General features: G+C 35.5%; 1 protein-coding gene across 4 annotated transcripts in view; it reads left to right on the top strand.

Annotated features, from left to right (window-relative positions):
* RPGRIP1L (RPGRIP1 like) overlaps window positions 1-25830 on the top strand; it is a 98462-nt gene that overhangs the window by 9485 nt on the left and 63147 nt on the right. For all 4 annotated transcript variants that reach the window (XM_070771933.1, XM_070771931.1, XM_070771932.1 and 1 more), the window contains exons 5-10: window positions 1768-1870; window positions 3410-3553; window positions 14880-14985; window positions 16999-17145; window positions 18470-18543; window positions 24217-24356. In XM_070771933.1, the coding sequence (XP_070628034.1) occupies window positions 1768-1870; window positions 3410-3553; window positions 14880-14985; window positions 16999-17145; window positions 18470-18543; window positions 24217-24356 (714 nt within the window). The remainder of the gene's footprint in view (window positions 1-1767; window positions 1871-3409; window positions 3554-14879; window positions 14986-16998; window positions 17146-18469; window positions 18544-24216; window positions 24357-25830) is intronic.

Here is a 25830-nt window from a genome sequence, read left to right as displayed (position 1 = left end):
TACATGTAGAATAAAAGGATGTAAACAAGTGACCACAAAAGTCTCTTCCCGCTCCAAGAAATCATCACTGGTCAATCACTTTGCTTATGTTGAAAATGGATCACCTAAAACCTACCCAGCTTACAAAGCAATTTATTTGCATATAGAAGACTCAGTACTATACACAGAACCTACGTATTTCTAATAAAACTTGCTCTCTCCACCCACAGACTTTATTTTTAATGAAGCAAAAAATCAATAACTATTTAAATTTTTTTTCATTACAACCACCATGGAAGGAAATAGAATTTTAGTTCTAATTCATCTTCGTTTGGAATATGCTTCACATAAAGACCAAACATTTTTAGGGAAATAAAAAATCATGTAAAACTTTCATTTCAGTTCATCAAGGGAATAAAAAACACCATCTGAACAGAAAAAGAGAAAAATTTGTTCTATTTTTTTTCTGCAAGCCAAAATGTTAACACTATCTGTTCCCTAGACAGGGTTCCTTTGAAGTCAATAAGGCCTCCATGCAGGCAGGAGGCAGCTGCAGGATGAAAGGGCTTGGCTACTCAGAGCTATGTGAGATTGGCAATAGGCTTTGAATATAATCAAAGTAATCATAATGAATTATAAATCAAAAATACATTTGGCTGCTAATTAACTTTTTACATCTTGAGAGCACTTGACTTCCCAGAGCCTCATTTTCCCCATCTGTAAAATGGAGTGATAACACCAGATTAGAAGAAAGTTCAGGAGATGGTAGGTATACCATGATTTATTTTACCTTTAAATAGTCATTTATCCTGTCTGAACCTTAGTTTTGTCACCTGTGACTTGGGAAAGATGATCCCTATGGTCTATTTATGCTAAATAAAGACAATGCCCAAATATTAGGTTAGTATGACAAGGTATTAGTGCTATGAATTTCTGTCTAAATTGTTTGATAGAAGTTTCTCCTTATAGAAGAGCCACAGAACAGAAGAGACTTGAAGATGTTACTCATATAGACTAAATTTTCTTTGTATTCACTTTATTTACCAAAAGCTAATCATTTAATTATTGTATAAGTGTGAAGTAACTTTTATAATTAAAAGAATGTCTCATTATTTTTAACAATGGGATTAGGTTTATAAAAATTACATATAATTATTTTTATAAGCAAAATTATATTTAAGTTCAGCAACAAAATGTTTTATTTGGAATCTTATTAATGATCTCAACTTACCTTTGTTGAAATATGGATTTTCTTATTAAGGTAAAATAAATCAAAATAGAGGAAACATTTTTACTTATGTTCACAGTATCTATGAGTCACACAAATAAGGATAAGGTTCAGAATGTAAAGTCAAATGGTGTGAATGAGTAATTTAAAAATCCAGAAACCTTTATCAAAAATACTAAAAAAAAAAAAAATCATGATTTTGAAAACTTTTTCCTTCATACCTCAGTTTATATTGTAAAGACCTAAATTTAAAACTTTGGTTCTTTCAAAATTTACTTCCGAAGTTCTAAATCTAAGTTGAATAAATATTTCTGGGTAATTTGGTTTACATAGTAGAATTTGTTAAATGAGCAGTACTTGGTGCTGTGCTTTATTTCATGCCAGCTGGTGGCTGAGATCTAACCGTTCTTTTGGCAATGTATGTCTCATTCTCTGTACTGTACAGCCCGCATCTCTCAGTATGGAAGAGACTTGCTTATATTACAGATTTCCTTATGATAGCAAATCAAGGGTCCTTCTTTTCTAACTTCGCTTGTATGATCCTATTAATTTATTTTTAGGTATTAAATTCCAAGATACAGATGTAGCAGAAACTGTGCAAACCATGCCTACAAAATATAGCAACAGTTTACTCAAAGAAGCCAGAGGAGAAATAAGAAATTTGTATGTATGCTTTTTGTGATCCCTTTAGACCCCTTTATATTGATCATGTCTCTTTTGATCCCTCCCTCTCCTTTATTTTAAACAAAATTGGTTTATGTACAAAAAATTTCCTCTAGCTAGATCTGTGAGTCAAGAACAGGTATTACATAGCATGCTTGCCGTACAATGAGGAAAATGAATATCTTAACCAACTGCATCATTGGAAGCGTTTAGAGAGAGAATAGTTCTCTTTATTATAATTTCCCCCTCAAAGGAATGGCATAAAGCCCAGTCATTTAGAATAGTATAAGCTTAACAGGCAACATTTTCATTCTCAGAAGAATTACAGGTAGTTTTCTTTCATTTTTTTTTTTTTTTTTTAGATCATGAATTAATTAGCCTTTCTGTGGTTTAAAAAAGGAATTGGAGGGAGTGGCTTAAAAGTTTGGAGCTATCAAATACATATGGATGTCAGATTTTGTTTCCCTGTGATTCTACGGTACTTCATTCTTCATCATACTATGGTTTCAAAAAAGTTACTTCTGCCACATTTAGCTTACTTTTCCGTTAATGAAAGCCTCATGGTAATCTCAGTGTCTGTAAGTCACAAATAAAGATAAGAATCTACCTTATCTACAGTACAGGTCTTCACCTGGATCATCAAAAAGTCACAATTCTAAATGAGAGAAAACATGAGACAAAGAATATCATATTTTAGGTAGCTGCTTAAGAATAATATGGGCTTCATTTTTTTCTTCTGAATATTTTAAATACCAATTACAGTAATGATTGCCTGTGAGGGAACAAAACTAAAAGACTAGCCTAATCTTGTTACCTGTAAGCAGAAAAGCCGGGGTTCACACCAGTGCTGAGGCTCAGTACACTGGGATGCTGCCAGACCTGGTAGAGAGAAAATATAAACCAAAGACCACTAAGTTATGTTTTGCAAATTTCTTGCCTTCTCTCTATAAAGTGTTAATTTGGGTGGTATTGGCAAGTGTGCATATAAAAGAACAAAGGTGCATAAATTATCTGAAGATGACCAGATCTCAGAGTGTATAGCAAGTAACCAGTAAATACTATGTTGAATTGAACTGCAGTCTAGCCCATTGCCTAAGACATTATCTAATATAAAGCAGTACCTTGAATTCTTTCATTTTGTTGTTGTTATTTAGTTGCTAAGTCCTGTCAAACTCTGTGACTCGCTGGACTGTAGCCTATCAGCTTCCTCTGCCCATGGGATTTCCCAGGCAAGAATACTGGAGTGGGTTGCCATTTTCTACTCCAGGGGATCATTCTGACCCAGGGATCGAACCCTCATCTCTTGCATTGGCAGACAGATTCTTTACTGCTGAGCCACCAGGGAAGCCCTTGAGTTCTTCCATATGTATTCCCAAATCATTAGATTTAATCTGCTACTATTTCACTGTTCAGAGGCAGTTAAGCTAAAATTGTTAACTTTTGCTTGCCCTTTACTATGAAGCACTTTCTTTGTACTGATCTTAAATCCTGCAGATTTTGCCTCAAACTACAAATTCTTGTAAAGATTCTTTATTTCAGAGAAAATGTTATTGAGTCACAGAGAGGCCAGATAGAAGAGTTAGAGCGCTTGGCAGAGATCCTGAAAACTCAGTTGAGGAGAAAAGAAAATGAAATTGAGTTATCTCTTCTTCAGCTTCGAGAACATCAGGCTACAGATCAAAGGTATGTTAAAACAGAAATAGCACTTTGATAAGGTCAAAATTAGTTTAAAATACTTTATCATGTGCCATAGAAGGATAAGTCTAGTCTATTTAAAAAATCATGTTTTTACTTTGCATTCTTCATATAAGCCTGCTGCAGACCTACTGGTATCAACAGCTCAAGGCTAGTGGCGTTTTTCCCTGGCCTACTCTGCCTCACCTTGTCGCCTTTGCTCATTTACCAAAACCATAGGAAGCACTGATACCATTTGATTGTACCTACCAAGAAAAACAGGTGTGACAAGGACTCAGCTGTTGGCATACCTTGTGAATAAGCCCAACCTTGTTCAAGTTTCTTTCCCACCCATAAAAGGTAGTAAATTCTGTAGTACAGTACCCGTTTTCTCCATCCCATAAAGATGTTACCTCTCCTTACATTGAGAGCTTGCACTGACTGATGCTGATCATTATGGGGACATTGGGGCCCTTCAGTAGTCTCCTTGCTGCCCCTACATTTTTTTGTAACAAGGCTTATTATTTATGGCCGCACTGGGTGTTTGTTGCTGCGGCGTGTGGGCTGCTCACCGTAGTAGCTTCTCTTGTTGTGGAGCACAGGCTCCAGGGTGTGTAGGCTTCAGTGGTTCAGCAAACAGACTTAGCTGCCTGTGGAATCTTCCCAGACCAGGGATCAAGCCCGTGTCCCCTGCACTTGCAGATGGATTCTTAACCACGAGCCACCAGGGAAGTCCTGCCTCTTCATTTTTGATGTTGGATAATATGTAGTGTTTTCTTTCCCATCCTCTTTTGTCATCTGTTGGTTTCTAATACCTCTTCTCTCATTTTTGTGCTTCCATGCTGTTCTTCCAGTAAGACTTTACCTTTTTAATGTATTCTTTATTGAATTATTTTCTTCCTTTTGGCCCTTTTCTTTTTTGTTTGGAACAAGGATATCCAAAGGCAGAAAGAGTAATATATTGAAATCTCATATACTCATCATTGAACTTTAACAGTTATCAACATGTCTTGTTTCATCTTTCCTTCACCTTCATGTTCTTTAATTAATTAGCCCCTATCAAATATCATGTCATCACACCTATATATACTTCAGTATATTTGCTCTGTGTGATAAGGAATTTTAAATGTAATCACCATGCCATTATCACACCTAACAAAATTAGCAGCAATTCCTTGACACCATCTAATAACTTATTTTATATTCCAACCTCTCTGAAGATGACTTCTTGCTGTTTGTTTGAATTAGAATCCAAATGAGGTCTACACATTGCATATGATTATTAGATCTTGTTCCTTTTATTTCTCTCTTGATTTTTTTTTAAAACCAGTCCTAGATTCTGTGTTTGGTTTTCCCCTTACCAAGTGATATGTGACTTGGTTCTCAAAAAACCAAGCATGATTTTCCACTTTTTCATTTCAGAATCAGAGTTTAATTCTCTTTTCACAAACTAACCTCACATGGTAATATTTGAAAAAGCTAAGATACATAATAGATTTGTTTGTAAAAAAAATAAAGCAGACTTTTTATTTCAGAGATTTAAAAGATTAATATTATCCCTACTAATTTCTATTCCTAAAAAGTTATGTGTAAAATTAAATTATGTAATGAAATTCTATATGTTGACATTTCTGTACCCTTCTAAGTGCAGAGCAAAAGAAAAATGAATATTTTTGAGAATTGTATTTGTATTAGGGAATGTAATTTGAATGCTGGCCTTGAACCAGGGTTTTAAATACCTGGGAGTTACCCATGTTCCCCTAAGAATAAACTTAGCCTTCTTGGAAAACCAAGAAATTGTACCTTGTGAAGAACAGTGCTGAAGACCCCAACACTGAATATGGTGATCTTAATTGCCAACAGCCATATTTAAATATTATCTGAATATAAAAACTGTGCATTAGTCCAAGCCCAAGCTTGGAGCCATTCCTCAACAGCTGAATACAAGGTTATCAAACTACTTTCTCAGTTGTATGCCTGCTCAGTTGCTAAGTCATGTTTGCAACCCCATGGACTATAGCCCACCAGGCTCCTCTATCCATGGAGTTCTCCAGGCAAGAATACCGGAGTGGATAGCCATTTTCTTCTCCAGGGGATCTTCCCAAACCAGGGATCAAACCCATGTCTCCTGCATTGCAGGCGGGTTCTTTACCTCTAAGCCACCGGGAAATCCCAATTTATTTTATATTTCTTAAATTCCCAAAGGATAAGATTGACCCTATGTTGGCCGTTCCTCCTTCCAAAGGGATATGATCATCTGAGAACTAGTGTTTAGTGTTAATTGAAAGGGAAATCCAAGAGCTCTTCAATCTTAGGACTAGATAACAGCACAACTAGAGTAATAGACAGGTCTGCCTATTTTCCAGTATACGTGTTGTCAGCAGGAGACATCAGCATATACACAGAGAAAAGTTTTCCTTACAAAGTAAACTAAGGCTTTCTTTAGGGGATTGTATTATTCACCCCGATTTTTTGTCACTTAATGTGAAGGGATAGACAAAGTGAGTATTACAGTTAGAGAAACTTTTGTTGCAGAGACTAAAGAAAGCAAGCAACTTACACCCTGTCTCACAGATTTTATAAATTGAAAATTACTGGTTATTTGTTTAGAAGGAAGGGTACCTTCTTCTAAGAAGGTGAATAACATATTGCTTCTTGAGATACAGTTGTTGAAAACTGAAGAAATGACTTCAAATAAGGGTCTTCAAGTCTTTTTTTTTTCTTATATGTTTACACATAGCTCAGAATTTTATGTGTAACAGCAATTTTTTTGAGACTAATGGAAAACTGTTGAAAAATGTTGGGGAGAATATAAGACTTGGTATAATTTACTGTAGAGAAAAATCACAAAATGGAAAACATATTTAAACTTCTCTTTCACGGGTACATTATTTCAGATTTGAAATTCTAGAAGTCTGATCTGAATGTTGGACTCCTTGTTCTCAAACATGAACCTAAAGTAGTTGTAATCTTCAGAGTGTGGTGCCTGATATTTATGGCAAAGAGCCTTTTCATAGAATATTACAGAAACTCTTCGTAGTATGTGTTTAATAGACCGGTTTGGTTTGGCATCAGCTTGACATAAACTTTTGGTTATCCAAAGCCCTTAATTGCTTTGAAGTAAAAGCCCAGTACTGCTCTTTTTTATTAAAATCATGTTTTTTCCTGTTATTGTGGTCTATTTTGGAAGACTGAGTTGTGATTTTTGCATATGTTCTACATAATGCCTCATTAGCAAAAAATCTTGTATCATTTACAAGTAGCCTGAATGTCTGTGTTGTTTTGAACAAAAATCCATATTAAAATTTAAACAATATAAAAATGCACATTTTCTGCTTATTAAAAAGGCCTTCTTAAATTAAATGCAAAGCAGTAACCAGTGAACACATGTACATGAACATTAAAATCAGGATGATTTTACCTTTTACTGACTTTTTCAACTCCCCAAATATTTATACTCTTACCAAATGTGTAAGTAGTTTGTACTAAGTGTTTTTTTTTTTTTTTTTTAAGTAAATGTTAGGGTGTTTACCTTCTTAATTAAAAATCGTGTAAGTGCCATAATGTCCCACTGGAAGAAATTTAACCCATAAATATTTCAAACACTCTGACTTGTCCTCTTCCCTTTGGTTGACGGCACACTCTCGGATCTTAAAAACACAGAGACCTTCTGCAGCCGTGCAGCTTGGCTTTTGGGGCTCCATCTTTCCAGCTGTGCACAGATGTAGATTACTTCCTGGCACTCAGAGGTCTTCCCCAGCATTTCATTTTGAAAAATGGCAAACCTGCAGCAAAGTTGCAAGAATTAGTACCTTGAACACACATGCCTTTCACCTCTTGGCATGTTTGTGAATGGCACAGCCTGTCCTGCATTCTGCCCCCTCAGGCACAGGCCCACTCCCCTCCTTCCCTGTGTCTTCTCTCTCTCTCTCTGAGAGTTAGATGCATATACCATGCCACCGTCTCTACACTGCTGAGCACCTTCTTTGAACAAGGACATCTTCCTACATAACCACAGGACACCTATCACACATTCAGGACATTTCACAATGAATGATACAGTCAGTTCAGTTCAGTCGCTCAGTCGTGTCCGACTCTTCACAACCCCATGAATCACAACACGCCAGGCCTCCCTGTCCATCACCAACTCCTGGAGTTCACTCAAACTCATGTCCATCTAGCCAGTGATGCCATCCAGCCATCTCATCCTCTGTCGTCCCCTTCTCCTCCCGCCCCCAATCCCTCCCAGCATCTGCGTCTTTTCCAATGAGTCAACTCTTTGCGTGAGGTGGCCAAAGTACTGGAGTTTCAGCTTCAGCATCAGTCCTTCCAGTGAACACCCCATTATCCCATTAATATCCTTGATAGCTATTTTTATTTTTTATTTTGTTTTTAATTGCTATTTTTCTTTTGTTTTTCTTGTTTTAACCTCGTATCCAACCAAGGACCATGTATTGTAATTAATCGTCACGACTTTTTAGGATTCCCTCATTCTCAAGAGGTTCCCTAGTCTTCCAGACCACTGATGATGGTTGTTTGCAGAGTGCCCCTCCATTTGGATTTGTCCGATTGCCCAGCCCCCTAATTTAGAGGGCACATCTGGCTCGCAGATGGAAGGGAAACTGGGGCTAGGGACAACCATGTAGACATCACTGATACAGAGAGGTGATCTGTCATCTTTAAAAAATATATCCAACAAGTTCCTACTAGTGTTTTGAGTACCTTAGAATTTGCCTAGTGAAAAGTTATCAAGCTCAAATACTATGTCTTTTATCCCCATGTTTTTTATTATGACTGTTATCTAAGATTAGTTTGTGATAGCTGCTTGGCATGTTTCCCAGGCACTTTATATTTAAACCACAGAAATTATCAAAATTAACAGTAACTAATGTATTAGAGTGTACTTCATAGTGGAAGGAAAGCTAAAACTTAGGAACATCTCAGAGGAAGGAAGCACAAGAGTGGGAAGAATTTATCTCTTAGACCTGGCTCCCTCATGTAGAAACTGGCAGAATGCTTTACTTCTCCAAGCCTCAGGTAGCTACCCCAGCTGTGAAATGAAAAGGCTGAAATGAGTGAGTGGTTCTCTGTCCTTTAAAACAACAGTTGCTTTTATCCCCAGGCACCTTGTGATTCTGAAAGATTTTTGCCTCTTAACTAAGCAGTATACAGTAATTTAATCAATTTGTTGGGGTTTTTTTTTTTTTTTTTTCATCCAAAACCTGTATCATGCTAATCATTTCAAGATAATTGTGACATAGCCTATAATTTTGCACTGATTTGCTATAATTCTATCAAAAAGTAAAAACAATATAAGGCCTTTAGTTCACTTGTAAAACTCAATTGCCAGTAAGTCTACATTTCTCATTGGGCTTTCTGATATATTGAATATAATTCTCAAATTCTCATTACTGGTCAGAATCCACAAACTTGAACTTCAAAATGGCCCCTTAAGAAGATGAGCCAGGATTTGGGTCCTTCCTGTCCCCAACCAATCTTTGGGAGTGCTCCCTCTATTTTCAGAAGAGTATGATTATGTCCATGTAGAAAGGCCTATATAACTGTCCCCTTCCATTCCCTGTAGGTGTTTGAGAATAAGAAAATATTGAGTTCTTATTTATGTTTTGACCCAATACCACAAGAAAGATGCAATCCACAGGCAAATAAGCATACACATACAAACTTTTTCCTTTATGCATCTAAAATGAGGGAGCATTATTTTTCATCTATGAACTAAGTTGCAGTTTTGAACAAAGTCATGACCTTTCAAATAGACTTTGCTCAGCTATTTTAGTGAAGCTTATTCCATTTAATTTTCTAGTAACCTCCTGTTATTCTACTCAGGAGTGATACTCTATTGTTACCTTTGTCTCCTGCCAATACAGGAGACAGTTCAGTTCAGTCGCTCAGTCACGTCCAACTCTTTGCAACCCCGTAAGACTACAGCACACCAGGTGTTCCTGTCCATCACCAACTGCCAGAGCTTACTCAAACTCACGTCCATCGAGTCGGTGATGCCATCCAACCATCTCATCCTCTGTCGTCCCCTTCTCCTGCCTTCAGTCTTTTCCAGCAGGGTCTTTTCCAGTGAGTCAGTTCTTCGCATCAGGTGGCCAAAGTATTGGAGCTTCAGCTTCAGCACCAGTCCTTCTAATGAATATTCAGGACTGATTTCTTTTAGGATTGACTGGGTTGATCTCCTTGCAGTCCAAGGGACTCTCAAGAGTCTTCTCCAGCACCACAGTTTCAAAGTATCAGTTCTTCGGCGCTCAGCTTTCATTATTGTCCAACTCTCACATCCATACCTGACTACTGGAAAAACCATAGCTTTGACTAGACAGACTTTTGCCAGAGAAGTACTGTCTCTGTTTTTTAATATGCTGTCTAGGTTTGTCATAGCTTTTCTTCCAAGGAGTAAACGTTTTTGAATTTCTTGGCTGTGATTTTGGAGCCCAAGAAAATAAAGTCTGTCACTGTTTCCATTGTTTCCCCTCCTATTTGCCATGAAGTGATGGGATCAGATGCCATGATCTTAGTTTTTTGAATGTTGAGCTTTAAGCCAGCCTTTTAGCTCTCCTCTTTCATGTTCATCAAGAGGCTCTTCAGTTCCTCTTCGCTTTCTGCCATAAGGGTGGTATCATCTGCATATCTGAGGTTATTGATGTTTCTCCCGGCAATCTTGATTCCAGCTTGTGCTTCATCCAGCCCAGTGTTTCTCATGATGTACTCTGCATATAAGTTAAATAAGCAGGGTGACAATATACAGTCTTGATGTACTCCTTTCCCAATTTGGAACCAGTCTGTTGTTCCATGACTGGTATTAATTGTTGCTTGTTTACCTTCATACAGATTTCTCAGGAGGCAGGTTAGATGGTCTAGTATTCCCATTTCTTGAAGAACTTTCCATAGTTTGTTTTGATCCACACAGTCAAAGGCTTTAGCATAGTCAATGAAGCAGAAGTAGATTTTTTTTTTTTTAATTCCCTTGCTTTTTCAGAGGATGTTGGCAATTTGGTCTCTGGTTCCTCTGCCTTTTCTAAATCCAGTTTGAAGATCTGGAGATTCTTAGTTCATGTACTGTTGAAGCCTAGCTTGGAGAATTTTGAGCATTACTTTGCTAGCATGTGAGATGAGTACAATTGTACAGTAGTTTAAACATTCTTTGGCATTACTATTCTTTGGGATTGGAATGAAAACTGACCTTTTCCAGTCCTGTGGCCACTGCTGAGTTTTCCAAATCTGCTGGCATATTGAGTGCAGCACTTTCACAGCATGATCTTTTAGAATTTGAAATAGCTTAGCTGGAATTCCATCACCTCCACTGTCTTTGTTCATAATGATGCATCCTTAACTTTGGACTCCAGGATGTCTGGCTCTAGGTTAGAGATCACACCATTGTTGTTATCTGGGTCATGAAGACCTTGTTAGTATAGTTCTTCTGTGTATTCTTACACCTCTTCTTAATATCTTCTGCTTCTGTTAGGTGCATACCGTTTCTGTCCTCTATTGACAGGAGACAGACACGAGTTCAGTCCCTGGGTCAGGAAGATCCCCTGGAGAAGGGCATGGCAACCCACTCCAGTATTCTTTCCTGGAGAATCCCATGGACAGAGAAGCCTGGTGGACTATAGTCAATGGATCACACAGAGTTCGACACAACTGAAGTGACTTAGCACACACGTGTTTCCCTAAAAAGAGCTAGGAATGACCTGTATGCTTAGACTGTCTGCCACTATTTAAAAAAAAAAAAAAAAACCTGTGGAGTTTTTTTGAATTCTAAGATTGTTTTCAAGCTTATCCTCCAAATTAAGTCAGCCTAACACTATTACTCAAAAAGAACCTCTTCATTCTCTCATAAATATCTTACCTAATAACTTTCCAGAATTTCATAGCCTACCTTTTGTATTCTAAAACCTTCCCTTCTAAATGGTGCTAAAAATGGTATTATAACATCTTTGCATCAAATAATCAAGAAGCTTTTTTTTTAGCATTCATAATCCGTACTGTAGCCAAGAAAGAAAGGTTAACGTGTGTGAAGGCGGGGAGGAACTGTGTGCCTAGGAAGTGAAGTATTAGAAACTTTCACTGGAGCAAAGTTTTGGCTTCTTAAGCTTTCATATTAGACTATACATTACATAGCACCACTGAAAGTTTTTCCTTCTCCAGTATATTTGAGGTTTTAAGTTTCTGGATTTATTATGGCACCCAGTAGCAGAGCTGGAGTCAAGTGTTTTCAAGGCTTCCATTAGAAATTCCTCTTCCAGAGTTTATTGCTTGACTGTTTCAAATTATATGAGAGAAACTTGGCACGTAGGTTTGAGAGCTGGATTACTTTTTTCAACATAAAATCTAATTTATTTTAGTTTGTTTTTAATCTTAGAGATGGGCCAACAGCTCTTCTCATAGTTTTAAAAGATTTGATCATAATTCTAAATAATATGTCTGCAAAAAAAGAAAAGAAACCACATTTTCCAACTTAATTTTGTATAGGTTTTTTTTTTTTTTTTCAAAATCCCTGTTGAAAAATATGAGAAATTTATTTTTACAAAGCACATAATTAGTGTGCTTGATATCCATTTGCCGATCGTTTCACCATGTATAATGCAGCATGTATGAATTGGTGCATGACCGTCTGAGTTCATCTGAATGTGTTTGCTATGCATTGTTCTTTCTGTTCAAATGTCATCATCCTGAAGACTTCATGTTCCGTTCATAGGGCATAGAACAGGGCAGGAACATATTATGTGGCAGTCACTTAAAATATTGTTCATAAAATTAGCCCTGTCTGTCTCTGCTCTTCAGAGGAAACCAACCTGAGGCCTTCCTCTGCAGGCAGAGGTCTAGGACCAGCCACTTAGCAAGGACTCTAGCTCCCTCTTGCCTTCGAGTAGCCTTCTCACGTTCCTTGTCACCTTTCCATGACCTCTTTCCTCTCTCACATACACTCGCATCCTTTTACTGTATTTCATCTGTGTAAAAATGTTGATTGGCAGATCTGAGATGATTTTTCATTGTACACCTTTCTGAAGACCAGGCCACATTCATCACAGTGTTGCTTTTAACTTTCATGCACTTTATATCATCGACTCTTCACTCTCAGTTTAACAGTAAGTGATCTTTCCTTTTCACTGTCACTATCAGAAATACCCCATCATAATGATAACCATTATCTGTCATGCTTAGTCACTCAGTTGTATCCAACTCTCTGCGACTCCGTTGACTGTAGCCCGCCAGGCTCCTCTGTCCGTGGAATTTTGCAGGCAAGAATACTAAACACTAAAGTGGGTTACCATTTCCTATTCCAGGGGATCGTCCAGACCCAGGGATCAACCCTGCATCTCTTGAGCCTCCTGCTTTGGGAGGTGGATTTTTTCACCTGGGAAGCCCCAGCCATTATGTATAGAGCCCCTAAAACTTTAGAATAATTATTAAAGACTTCCAGGTGCTATGTTGTTTCAGAATAGGTGTACTCTGTAATGAACTGATTTTTTAAAGTACCACATTATTATCATTGTTTTCTAAATAGTACTTCTGTTGTATTTGTGCCTACTCATTGGGCATCATTTGTATAAAACACCAAGTCACCTTTCTTGGCAATACTATGAAAAGTTTAAACTCCAAGGACTTTAGGAAATATTCAAGAAAACATCTACCAATTAGACCACTGACAGTTTTTCCAAGATACTTACTGGCCTTTGTCTTACAAAGAAAATTGAAAATTAAAACCTGCTGTTTATATGACCCTATGAGGCTGAATGGGTTGTTGGGACTTAATTTTTTGTTAATGTCATCACATACTAGTTGTTATTCATACATATGTCATATATATTCAATCTTGAAAATATTAACATGCTTAAAAACAAGAAAAATGAAAGATGAATTACAGCTGAAAATATAAGTAGAGATTGAAATTATTTGAACAATGTTCTCTCCTGTAAGAGTAAATGTCACTTACTGTTGAGCAGTCAAACCAAGTAATTCTGGAGAAAACAGATAAGTTAATTTTGACTTTTAAATATGAAAAAATATGCATATTTTCTATTGACCTATTCAAAAAATATTTTCCCTTCATATTATTATTATTTTTTTAGTAAGTAAAAATAATACTGAGGGGAATATTGGTGAGTGTACTGTTGAATGTGTGCTCGGAACTACTAGATAACATGTTTTAGACACATAATTATTTTAACATTGTGTTAAGACTGTACCCTGGGCAAGATCCAGGTTCTTGGACTTGTTTATCTTCTGTGCGAGGATAACTAACTGTCCGATGCCAAAATACAATGAACTTTCAAATATCAAAGAGGAAAATTAAGTATTTCAAGTCCTCAGCTGGTTTACAGATGTGTGAGCTTTGTAGTCCATTTTCTGGTTCCAGTAGGGCGTTGTGACAATTTTTCCAATATGTGTATACTAGATAAGTTTTGGAAGTAAAATTACTTACTTTAAATACTGAAATATTTTCTGAACTTAAGATTTTTGTGTTTATTTTTCTTAGAAAATGAAGTCTAAAACCAAACCTCACAATTTTTAAAATACTTTTGAATGTAAAACATATTAAATTAAGGAACCTTCTTTCTCTGTCAGGAAAATAAATGCCTTTTGAAAACAGGTATTCATTTAGATCTATGATTAACCTTTAACAAGATCTTCCTGTTAAATTCTGCGTTTGCTTTAATCTCAGTAGGAAAAATACAAACTAGTATTGCAGCATATAGAGTTTCTATATACCCTGTGGACGTTAAATGATCTCTTACAGCTACAGGCACATCTGCAACGTATTTAAATGCCAGCTTTGGGCATTATTAGTATAAAATGCTAAGTCACTTTTTTTTTTGAAATATTTTGAAAAGTCTGAACTCCAGGAGGAAACTCCAATAAATGATAATCTTATGATACCATTTGTTTCGAGGGAGTTGTGGAAAGATGAGTAGCTGTATGGCATATTTTATGATAGTCCTCCCTAAAATAAGCCTGAAGTTTGGTGGTGGAATGATGGCTGTGCTAAAGACTGATGTCCTTTTGCACATCTTTCAGGACACGATAAAATGATACGATGTAGAAGTGACAAAATCAAATATGGGGCTCCCTTCAAACTCTGAGAGTCTATGTATTTATGAAAGTTCAAGAATGATTATTGGTTGGTCTTAAACAGTAAGTCTATCCTGAGTGTATAATAAACTAGAAACCTCAATGACTGATAAGCATGTGTGTAAATTTTTTTCTACGTAACAGTCAATGAAAAATTATAGTCTCACCACAGTTTTTTTTTTTTTTCCTTTTGTCTTGCATTTTTAATTCTGTCTCTGTCGTTTTCTTAAATACATCATTGAAGGTCAAACATTCGGGACAACGTAGAACTGATTAAGCTTCATAAGCAACTAGTGGAAAAAAGCAATGCCCTTTCAGTAATGGAAGGAAAATTTATTCAACTTCAAGAGGTACTGTGATAAATTATTTTATTACGGTGATATATAGATACAGAGATTCAAAAATAGCGTTCAAACATTTTTTAAAGTAGAATGGTCATAACACTAAAGAGTAATTTTTAAAGATTGCTCTTTTTATTCTCAAGTGTGTATTATTTCCCTTCTGATATGGTTAGTTATTTATAACTTAATTAAAGAAATAACTGCTTGGACTTTTTATGAATACCTGTGTCATCTTAAAATAATAAACACATTTACCATAAGTCATCTCATGTCGAGAACATTTGTTCTTCACTCCTTTTATCTGAAATCGTATGGGCATATAGCAATGAAGGTTTAGATGTATTTGTATATATCTTCAGTTCCACGCATTTATGAAGTGTCCGAGATAGATCAGTGCTTAGAATAGGTTAATAACCAAGTTTTGTTAAATCTATTTTGATATGTGGTATTTTGTTTTTTTACTACTAGTTTCAGAAAATATTTGAATACCCATCACGTCTCCTGTCAGTGTATTTGTTTTAAATCCTCACCGTTGAGGTTGACAGTATGTGGTACTCTTGTCCCCATGGTTGTTTTCACAAGGACTGTGGCCCCACAGGAATGTGCCATCAGAGCATTCCTGTTTATTGGCACTGCATAATTAATATAGTTTCTGGAATTAATGAACTCCAAAGCATTCCAGATGAGCAGAATTCATATTAAGCAATGCTTTCTTTGAAGTACTGAAACAAGGAAAGCAGTAAATTGATGCAAAGCATAGGGTCATCTGAAGCCTAAATTCACTGTTGAATTAGATAAATATTTTCAACCATACTCTGGATAGTGTCTTCCATCCTGCAGTAACCTCTTTAAATGTCAAGTAATACATTGACTTCCATATAAATATGAGCGTGTACGAAAGAGAAATTAGATAGTGGGATTGATAGTGCTATCAGTAGATAGTTAGAAGAAGGAGGTTTAAAATATATGTAGTTGTAAGCCATCTCTAAAGGAGGAATTAAGAAAGGAATTAAAGAGTGATTCTGCATTCATTTATCCCTTTGACTGTTTTGATTTCCATTTTACAGTGACTCCAGGTATTTGTAGGTATTTGTTTAATACCATGAGTAGCAAGTGTCTTTGATAACACAGATACATCTTTTGGGATTGACGTTGAGTAGAGATTTGAGAGGTTCAGACCAACAGCTTCACTGAGGTAGCCCAAAGAAAGCTAGTTAAAGATAGTATTCTATAATAATACCAAGATTAACAAAAATTAAACTCAAGGGTCTCAATATCCATGTTTCTTTTAAAAATTTGAAGAACTTCAGTAGAACTTGAATGATTTAAATTAGCAGAGGAGGCATTACGTGTTATGGTCATATAGACTGTGTGAAAAGACTTTAGTGTAATCACCTTTTTTATTTCTCAAAGAAGTATGTGGCATTTAAGTATATAAAACTGAATTTAAAACATTCATAAGTAGATCCATTTTTGAAATGAAGACTTCAGTATCTATTTTACGAAATTGAAATTCATAATTGTATTAAATTAGAAGCTAACCTTCCAAAGCTGTTTATCTGGTGTGGCAACAAATCTTTTCAGTTTGAGTATTTGTGATCAGAATTTATTTTTAACCCATGCAGCAGCATTTTTTAGACAGCATTTCCAACCACTGCATCCACAGTGAAATGAAAAAAAAAAAAAATTATCTGTTAAAACTAAGTTACTCACTGGCCACTATCACCAAGTCAAAAAACTAGGAAAAAATAAAATAAAGGACAAAACCAGACTGCATTGTGTGACTCTGTGCTAAAATATTTTCTTCCTCGTGAAACCCTTTGGCCAAGACTACCTTGTATGGAGACATTATACATTGTATAGTAGCACATTAATAAAATAGCACATATACAATGTTGGTAAGATAAAGAATAAACTGTGTAACATGAACTTCTGGAGTAAATTCATTTTTTGGAGTGGTAATCATTCATTCAAAGCAGAATCCAAAAATAGTTTTGAAAGGATTTTCTTTTTGTTTTTTAGAAGCAAAAAACTCTCTGGATCAGCCATGATGCCTTAATGGCAAATGGAGATGAGCTAAATCTGCAACTTAAAGAACAACGTTTAAAATGCTGCAGTCTTGAGAAACAGTTACGTTCCATGACATTTTCTGAAAGAAGAATAGAAGAAGTAAGCTCCTAAAATGTTTAGCCATTCGTTGCATTAAAACTTGTCTGTAACTGTTTTGAAAAAGTCAAATAGAGACATTTTAAATATTATATTGACTTCAGAATCCTAAACTACATCCATGGCACTTTGAGCACACCCAGTAATATGTGCATGGCAAATCGGTACTTAACAATACTTACAAATGTGCTGAGATCCACTGTGTATCTAAAGGATTAAGGATCCTTGAGGAAAGGAAAACCATGGCTTTTTTTAACCATGACATTTTTAAACGGATACCAGATTACCTGAGGAATATAACTGTCTCAGTCTTAACAGCTTATTAGTCATTTGAGATGTCAGAACAATTATAGGAATATATCTGTCTCTAAGGAGGAGAATGTTCTGCCGTACAGTGTCAGCAATTTTGAGAAATTATTTTTTTTCTAAGAAGTTGTTTAAAAACTCATCTTCCTACTCATGTTGCTTCTCATGTTCCCCAGCTAGCACAATCTTTCTGTAGTCTGATAACTTTGTCCTTAAAGAGCATGGAAATGAAATAAGATGCCTACTTTCTCTTGTCATCTTGGAAGAATCTTTTATAGTGTCTCATACTGGCATCAAAAGAGAATTTTGAGAAGGGAATGAATTTTAAGAGTACTCTGATCCATGGGAAAAGGTTGTAACAACAAAATATACTGGTGAATTAAACTGAAATACTAGAAATAAATTCAGAAAGCTACATTTTAGTCATCAATATATAATTATTGACCTACATTTATTCCTAAAAATATTATTCATTTATATATTGGGATAAAGCAAGGTATATAGTTTAATTTGTTCAGTCATTTGAAAGGTGTACTACTGTTTCTTTGTAAATTCCAGGTAACATGAGAAATTGTGTGTTCAGAGTAAGTAGTGACTGACACAATTTGTTTGAACCACAAACCAAAAGAAAGCTTAATCCTTTAATTTTGGGAGGGGAGGAATTGGAAATTTATACAAAATGAATATAATGATGGAATCCATCAGGGAGGAGAGTAAAAAAATATTATGTTTCCCCAAACCTAATAGCAAGCTTTTAACACATCCTTTATTGAGTTTTGGCACATGTTGCCATAAAGCAGTGCATACGTTCTTAGTAAATTAAAACAGAAATATTAATTTCATGTTTACTTAGCAACTTGGAAAAAACTGATGCTAAATTAGATTCAGACAATATACGTGGTCTAGCTCACGGCTGCAATGTAGAAATCAAGACTGAAACATGTTTGTCTCCTCGTATGTTTTTGTTTTTTATCCCTAGGTGGTTTTATATCCTTAGTGTGTAATTTTCTTTTCATTTCAGCTGCAGGATAGAATTAGTGATTTAGAAAAGGAGCGGGAACTTTTAAAGGAAAACTATGATAAACTTTATAACAGGTAAATCGTGATTCCATGTGTTCTCTCCTTCTCTTGTTTGAGATCTTTTCTATCAAAACACTGAATGTCAGAAAACCTAATATTGATGAAAGAATTAGCCACAGCTGATTGCAAGAAATCTATACATGTAACAAAAGAAAAATAAGCTTTTTTTAAGGGATTGGTAATAAGTTCTTTAACCTGAACAGCAGTCTGTTACTAAGAAACTATCACTTTGTTGTCAGGACAAACTGCTCTCATTTCTTGAACACAGACTGCAAGTGTGCAGGCACTGTGATAAATACCCTGCTTATGCATTGGTATAAATTCCTTACAGCAACTTGGAAATGCAGGTATTGTTAATGCCCACTTTGGAGAAATTGAAAATAAAATAGAATTAGGGAAATTTACCTGAGTTCTTAAAGCTATGAAGTAATAGAGATCATATTTGAACCTCTCTTGGTCTCTTCAAGCCCTTGTTTGTTCTGCTCGGCTACCCAGCTTGTTAGCTGAGCCTAATTCCGTTGATGAGAAGTAAAGGTGTTAGTTTTTTCTGGTTCTTAAAAAGAGAAACACCGCATCTTTATCCTAAGATGTATTTTAGAGAGCTGCTTTCCTTTTTTTTTTAAATCTGCTTCATAATTATGGTATTTTAAAAACTAATCCTTTCTAGTAATGTTAGAAACAAAATTCTGCTCCACAGCTCTGTTTAATTAAGTGATACACACGTGTGTGTACTTATAAGTCTGTTCAATGTATGATACCGATAAGTGATAAATACAGATTTACATGTAAGTAAATTTTGTATATATTGACATATATATTTATGTTAGAGCTGATATTCAACAGTTGCTTCTAATTGTTCACATTCTGAAACATCAGAAAATAGCTATCTGATCTACAGATATAGCTTTAACTTTTCAACTGGGTTTTGTTTGATATGTTTTGTAAGCTAAATTTACATCTTACAAATTAAACAAGTAGCAAGGAGAGGCTTTTATTTTGGTTTACTTTGAGAAAATACCTAAATTAATGTGACATGTCATTGTATAGTATCACCTGCGTTGCTTATCCTAGTGTTAATTATCTTTGCACAGTGGCTTATTATATTAAAGGTGACCAGTAGCAGGTTCAAACATCAAAGTAACATCCTGGGCTCTCCAACGAGGACAGACTGGCAAAAACTCTTCATGTGAAATTTCCCTTGGACCCCCTTCCAGACCATGTGGCCCTAGTGCTTTGTTCTGGTCCCACTCTCATCAGCCCTGATTAATTTTATGTAAAGCATTTATTATCCTATTGTATCTGTCTCTACAGAATAATGCATAGGTTTATATTGATATATGCCTGTTTGGTAGTTGTATGTTTGAAATCTTAAAATTTCATTGTATAGATCACACAATCACCATATAATATGGCAGAGAAAATGTTATCCCCATATCTTATAAATGAGGGAATTAAGACTCAAGAAAAATTAAGAAACCTGTACAGAGTCAGTTTCAGCATTGCTGAAACCCCAGTATAAGACTAGAATCCATTTCTTCTGAACCTGAAACTTGATTTTTTTTTCCCTATGTCTATCTCTCTGATTTTAATTGCAATGGAAAATTATATGTGCAAGAGGGAAACATTCATGGAATAATAGAACTCTCATAGATTTTGAAATTTTTATTAATTTATAAATATTTATCTTAACGTCTTATAATTTCAAGTAATTTAGCATGAACTTAATACATGTGTATAAGTGCCATTTGGTCATTACTTTTACATTTTCTACTCCCCTTCAGTATGAGAATCTACTGAATATACTTTCTTGTAATAAAAAACATTAAACTTTAAAAAAAAAAAAACATTAAACTTTGTTGGGAATAATGCATAAATGACATTTTAAGAAAGGCATGTTTTTCTCAGTTTATCATCATGAAATTTATCTTTCCATATTAGAAGGTGATCTAAGAGTGTAAATCTGACTTTGGAGGGTTTTATTTTAGTGTTTTGTGCTTGAGCAACCTTTTTTTCCCTGCCACATTAAAAACAGACTTCATTATGCTGCTTACACTTGAATTTTGTGTGAAGTGTGTAGAAGTAAATGGGTATAATGAGTGTCAAAACATTTGTGTCAAAAAAAAAATGTCACTTAGGGACAAAATCCAGCAAGCACACATGATAGTAAATAGGACTATAAAATTCTCTAATACAGTTTTTTAAATATATAATGTGTTTTCAGAAGCATAGTTGAAAAAACTCTACAAAAATCAACATCCTCGCCAGGATTCTTTACAGCTCTTGGATTTCATGGCAGTGTTATTCATTGTTGCCAATAAGTAAGGCTCATCACAAACTACATATATTCCCTGTTTGGTTAGTCATAGTGATAGCATGTTTTTAAGAGGGGAGCATTTGTTTGTTATTCAGAATTGGCTGGTTTTCAGTAGAAAAATGTGATGTGCAGATTGCATTCTCATCTTCCTTTTCAAATGGTATTTTGAATGTGTTTATTACTTGACATATGACATATTAGAGAAACATCTGGTAAGATAAAATCTTCATGCTAGTATTTGGTATGAGCCATTTTTAATATGTCAAAACATTTTTGATACTTTGCCAAGCAATGAGTATAACTTTAAGAAATGTTCATTAAAATTTTTTGCAATTAAATCTTTCAATTTGGTCAGAGAGAAAAGCTATACTATAATATAGTAAAGCTGTGTCCCATTTTTGAAATTAGTATATAGTTTTAGGGTAATGCAGCTGATGAATGCAATAGTCCCTCAACTATAATGTATATCAGTAACCTGAAAACAGTGAAATGGAGGTTTAACCCCCCCTGTGAAACCTCCCCACCTGCCCTTGTCCCTCACCCCCAACACCATTCAATTCAGATTCAGCCAATTTGAGTTTTAAATCCAGAGACTCTCTTAAAGGTGATTCTAAGGTATTAACTCCTGAGAGACACTAATCCAATGCATATTTAAAAGAAGAGTTGGTCCAGTTTCTGAAGATGATAGTAACCATTTTAAGAATTGAATGATTCAAGTTTTTACAACGTGATAGTCATCTAATATCCAAAATTTAAGGGCATGCTACTGACCATCCATAGAGTCTCTGTGTTCTATTTCTGTAAATCGAACACCTGACCCCCTATAATCTTCTAAGAAACATGGAAGCTCATATGATCCTAAATGAGCACTTTGTGCTTCTCAGAAATCAAACTGGGTACATTGGGGCAATCATTTTTCCTTTAGTAAGTGAAATATCCCCATGTTAATATGCATTTAATTTCCATTAGGCCTAACTAAGGTACCTATGGATTTCCTTATGGAGGATAAGAGCTTATTCTTCCCTATCTCTCACATTACGATGCCCTTGAACATTGGAATAAAAGGAATTCCTTCTGTAAGAAAAAAGACTTTAGGGTAGAGGTGAATTCTTCAGCTCTTTTTTTTTTTAATCTTACCATGTTGTTGATCAAGGGTGTGTACTTACAGTATGCTGACCCATGACTGCCAGTGGACATGCCAGTGACCACAGGAACCAATGGGCATTCCATTGCAGATGGATTCTTTATCACTCCAGCAACATAATGTAACAATGAAATGTGCACAAAGACCAACTATGATCCCTTCCTCAGTTGTCACTGTAGGCAATGTACAAAAACATTTTCATGAATAAAGGGTTCTCAAAGACTGTTCACATATGCAGATTTAATCATGTACACAGCCTCTACAAAGAAAATGGAGCCAGATGTGGTTTACCATTTATAGTTACACAGATGGCTCCAAGCATAGAGGAATACAGTAAATTCAAAAGGAATTCCTCATGAAACTCCAGTGGAATGTAATCCTAAATTTAGAGGGAAGATAGCAGTGGACTAAATTCAGAGTGACTTATGCTGATTTACACTAGTATTTTGTGGGTTTGGAAAAACCAGGCTGCTAAATTGTTCTTAATTTAAACACATACAGCTTCTGATGTTTCTGCCAGATTAACTGTTGGTGATCTTTTTGCTGGTACTAATGCTATTGGAATACTACTGTTTCTAATTTTTAGCAGCTGATATAATGTATGGTTGTGCCTATTTCATCATGCTAATTTTTTTTCCGGGTAGTACATGTTTTTAATAATATAAAACACACACACACATGCATACACACATATACACTCACGTATATGCATATTTTTATGTGTTTGGTATACATAATTTGACCAGACATGGAAATATATTTGTGTAAAAAAATGAAAATGTAAGGGGATATTCTTTACTTCAGTATTTAAAGTACATATTTGGATTTCATTTAAACCTAGGTAACTCTACCTTTGATAAAATTAACATGAAACATTGATATATCAGATCCATGTATTTTTTTAAGGTTCCATATGTGAAATGAGAATACTGATAGAAAAAACAGATGTCATATTTAGAGAAACTTCTAGAATTCTATTTATTTTTAAGGTCATGTTATTTTAAATGCAATAAAAACATTCAAACTGTAAAATAAATACACAGTTTTTTGTTCTTTTGAAAGATATGCCTCCCAGAAAAGTATCTCTTTTGGAATAAAACCTCAGACTAGCCGGGGCGGGGGGCGGGGGTGGGGGGGGTGGAGCAACATTTACGGCAATTTTCAGTAACAAGTTTCGGCAATTTTCAGTAACAAGTTTCTTTTCCATTTGTTTCATCATCAGTTCAAAACCAGATTTAGTAAATTTCTGCTTCCTTTACTGGGTTTAAAAATAAGTAGAAGGGTCAAAGCTGCTGATAATTATTCAGTCATATCAAGGCTCACAGATAATAGTTTTCTGCTGAAATACAAATCAAGGTCAGTTTTTCCAAAACCTGGTTATCACCTGGGGAACTTTATAAAACTATGAATTCCTGGGCCCCAGGATCTGCATTTTTAACCTAGCACCAGTGTTTTAGGCCAGTGTTTGGAAACCAGTGACCTAAACAAATGTTTACTGTATACCTTCTGTATACTACTTGGTTATTTTGCAGCTGATTCTTCCAGTGTCCTATGTCTGATCATTAGTAGATTTTTATGATAGTTTAAACTGCTACTTTTATTAATGAATAATAATTCTATCTGTAACATTATTATCAAGGTCCTCTCACTGGGTTCTCACCCCAATCATGTGTAACAGTGTAAAACTGGTTGTTCTTAGCCTGCTGCTGTTTGCTTTTTAGGAAAAAAATTATATGATCACTGCTGTTTAATATCAGAATCGCCACATTTTGTGGATATGTTTTTATCACAGACTCTTTAAAAGTTCAAACTCTAGAATTAACGATCAGGTGGAGAGTCCCATTTCTCTGTATTAAGAGGGTGCATTCGTGGGAGAGGATGGTTTTGTCTGAGGTCTACTGCTGAGGTTTGGAATTGTGGATTCCTTTGGACTATGTACAGTATCTGAATTCCTTTAGTAGTCCCACAAAAGCTGCACACTGCCAACTTTTCTGACTTTAGAGCTCTAAATTAAGGCCAGTTCCTTTGCTCATCCCACAAACTCTTTCATGTTCCCTAACCGCAGCCTGAGAAAGGCGCCTTGGTTTCAACAGCAGCAGACCAGCATATGTTTACTTAATTCCTAAGACATGATGACAGTGGTCTCTGTGCCACTAAAAGCTTTTCTCTTTATTATTTTCGGTTGACGCTGATTTCCAAGCTTTCCCTGCCTGTCACGTGTGTCTTGCAGTGCCTTCAGTGCCGCCCATGAAGAGCAATGGAAGTTAAAGGAACAGCAGCTGAAAATACAGATTGCTCAACTCGAGACAGCCTTAAAATCCGATTTAACAGACAAAACTGAAATCCTTGACAGATTAAAAACTGAAAGAGGTACATATGAAATGACTCCTGACTTACTCATTTCGAACATGCATGTTATTCATCGTTATTCACTGACTTGATAAGTACCCATTGTGGTGCCTGTTGCTTTGCCAGGCACCTTGCTGCGTACTGGGGACACAGCCGGTATGAAGAGTCATTCGCTTTTATGAGTTTAGTGCTTGCTGCAAATTTCCCTTTACTCAGCTTAGCATACATGCCAAACAAATTAGTTTTCCTCAGAGTTACTCTTGTTCAGGTTGTCTTTAGTTTGTTTAATTTTCCTAAATTTATTCAACTCAACAAGTGCTGATTGAGCACCAGTATGTGCTAGGCACTATTCTAAGTTCCAGGGATCCAGCAACGAATAAAACAAAGACCTAGTCCTCATGCAGCATAAATTTGAGAGGGAGAAACTGATAGTAATTAAATAAATATGCAGTACATCAGGTGGTGGCAAGTGCAAAGGGGGAAAAATGGCAGTGGAAGACAGCCGAGAAGGGCGGAAGTCTCTCTTGGCTGTTTTTGATCTGGCAGACAAGGAAGACCTCTCTAATAGTGAAATGTCGAATTCTACTCTGTGACAGAGAACTTAAACACAGAAGCCTTGTCAAGATGTCCCTGCTAAAATAATAATCATTAATAAGTTATACTTTATGAGTCCCAGATCTCACCCTTCTTGTCTCATAGAAGTAAAATAATTTATACTAAAGTAGATGTCTGCTCTACTATCTTATACACACGTATACTCACAAATGCACAACCAGGAAAGTGAATTATTTGCTCCAAGTGTTGTACGTGTTTGCTCATCTGCTAGATAAACCCACTGATTAAGGTTGCTCCTTTTGAACATTTGCAGTTCAGTTGCATGAGAACATTTAAATGTTTAATACGGACTCAGTTAAAAAAAACAATTACATATCTAGGCAGTATTCTCTATATTGATTTAGATCACACTGCCATATTTTGTTAACTCTAAGAAAGATTTTTTTTCCCATTTTAATATCTCTGAATTTGAGAAGCATCTTTTTAGCATCATTAAAAAGGTGATAACATTTTTTTAAATTATGGTCTGATTTTTTTTTAGCATTTTAAGAAGTCTGAAATTGGAGCACATCTTGTAATCAATGGGGTGTTAATCTCAATGAAATATATATGCAGTATTTATATTTACCAAGTGGTTAAATTTGATGGCAGATGGTTTCTGAATTTTTTTCTAGAAGATTGTGAGTAGAATAAAATGGTGACGTGATTTCTGACTGGGTGGATATTTTAAAGTTTCTACGTCAAAGATATATAGTTCCTGATTTTAATGTGTAGCATTTTATACCTAACAGAGTGCTTTGTTTAGTAGTTGCTCAATAAAGTCTTCCACCAAAGTAGAAGTTCTCTATATTTCCTCTCTGTTCGTTCTAAAGGAAAGAGAAATGAAATAAACCTTTCTCCTTTGCTTTCTGTTCTTCCCTAGATACCCAAATTTCCAAAC

The sequence above is a fragment of the Bos indicus genome, chromosome 18, assembly GCF_029378745.1.
Source record: "Bos indicus isolate NIAB-ARS_2022 breed Sahiwal x Tharparkar chromosome 18, NIAB-ARS_B.indTharparkar_mat_pri_1.0, whole genome shotgun sequence".
Classification (NCBI taxonomy): Eukaryota; Metazoa; Chordata; class Mammalia; order Artiodactyla; family Bovidae; genus Bos; species Bos indicus.
Note: the sequence above shows the minus strand (reverse complement) of the source record. Positions and strands in the feature narration are given on the sequence as shown.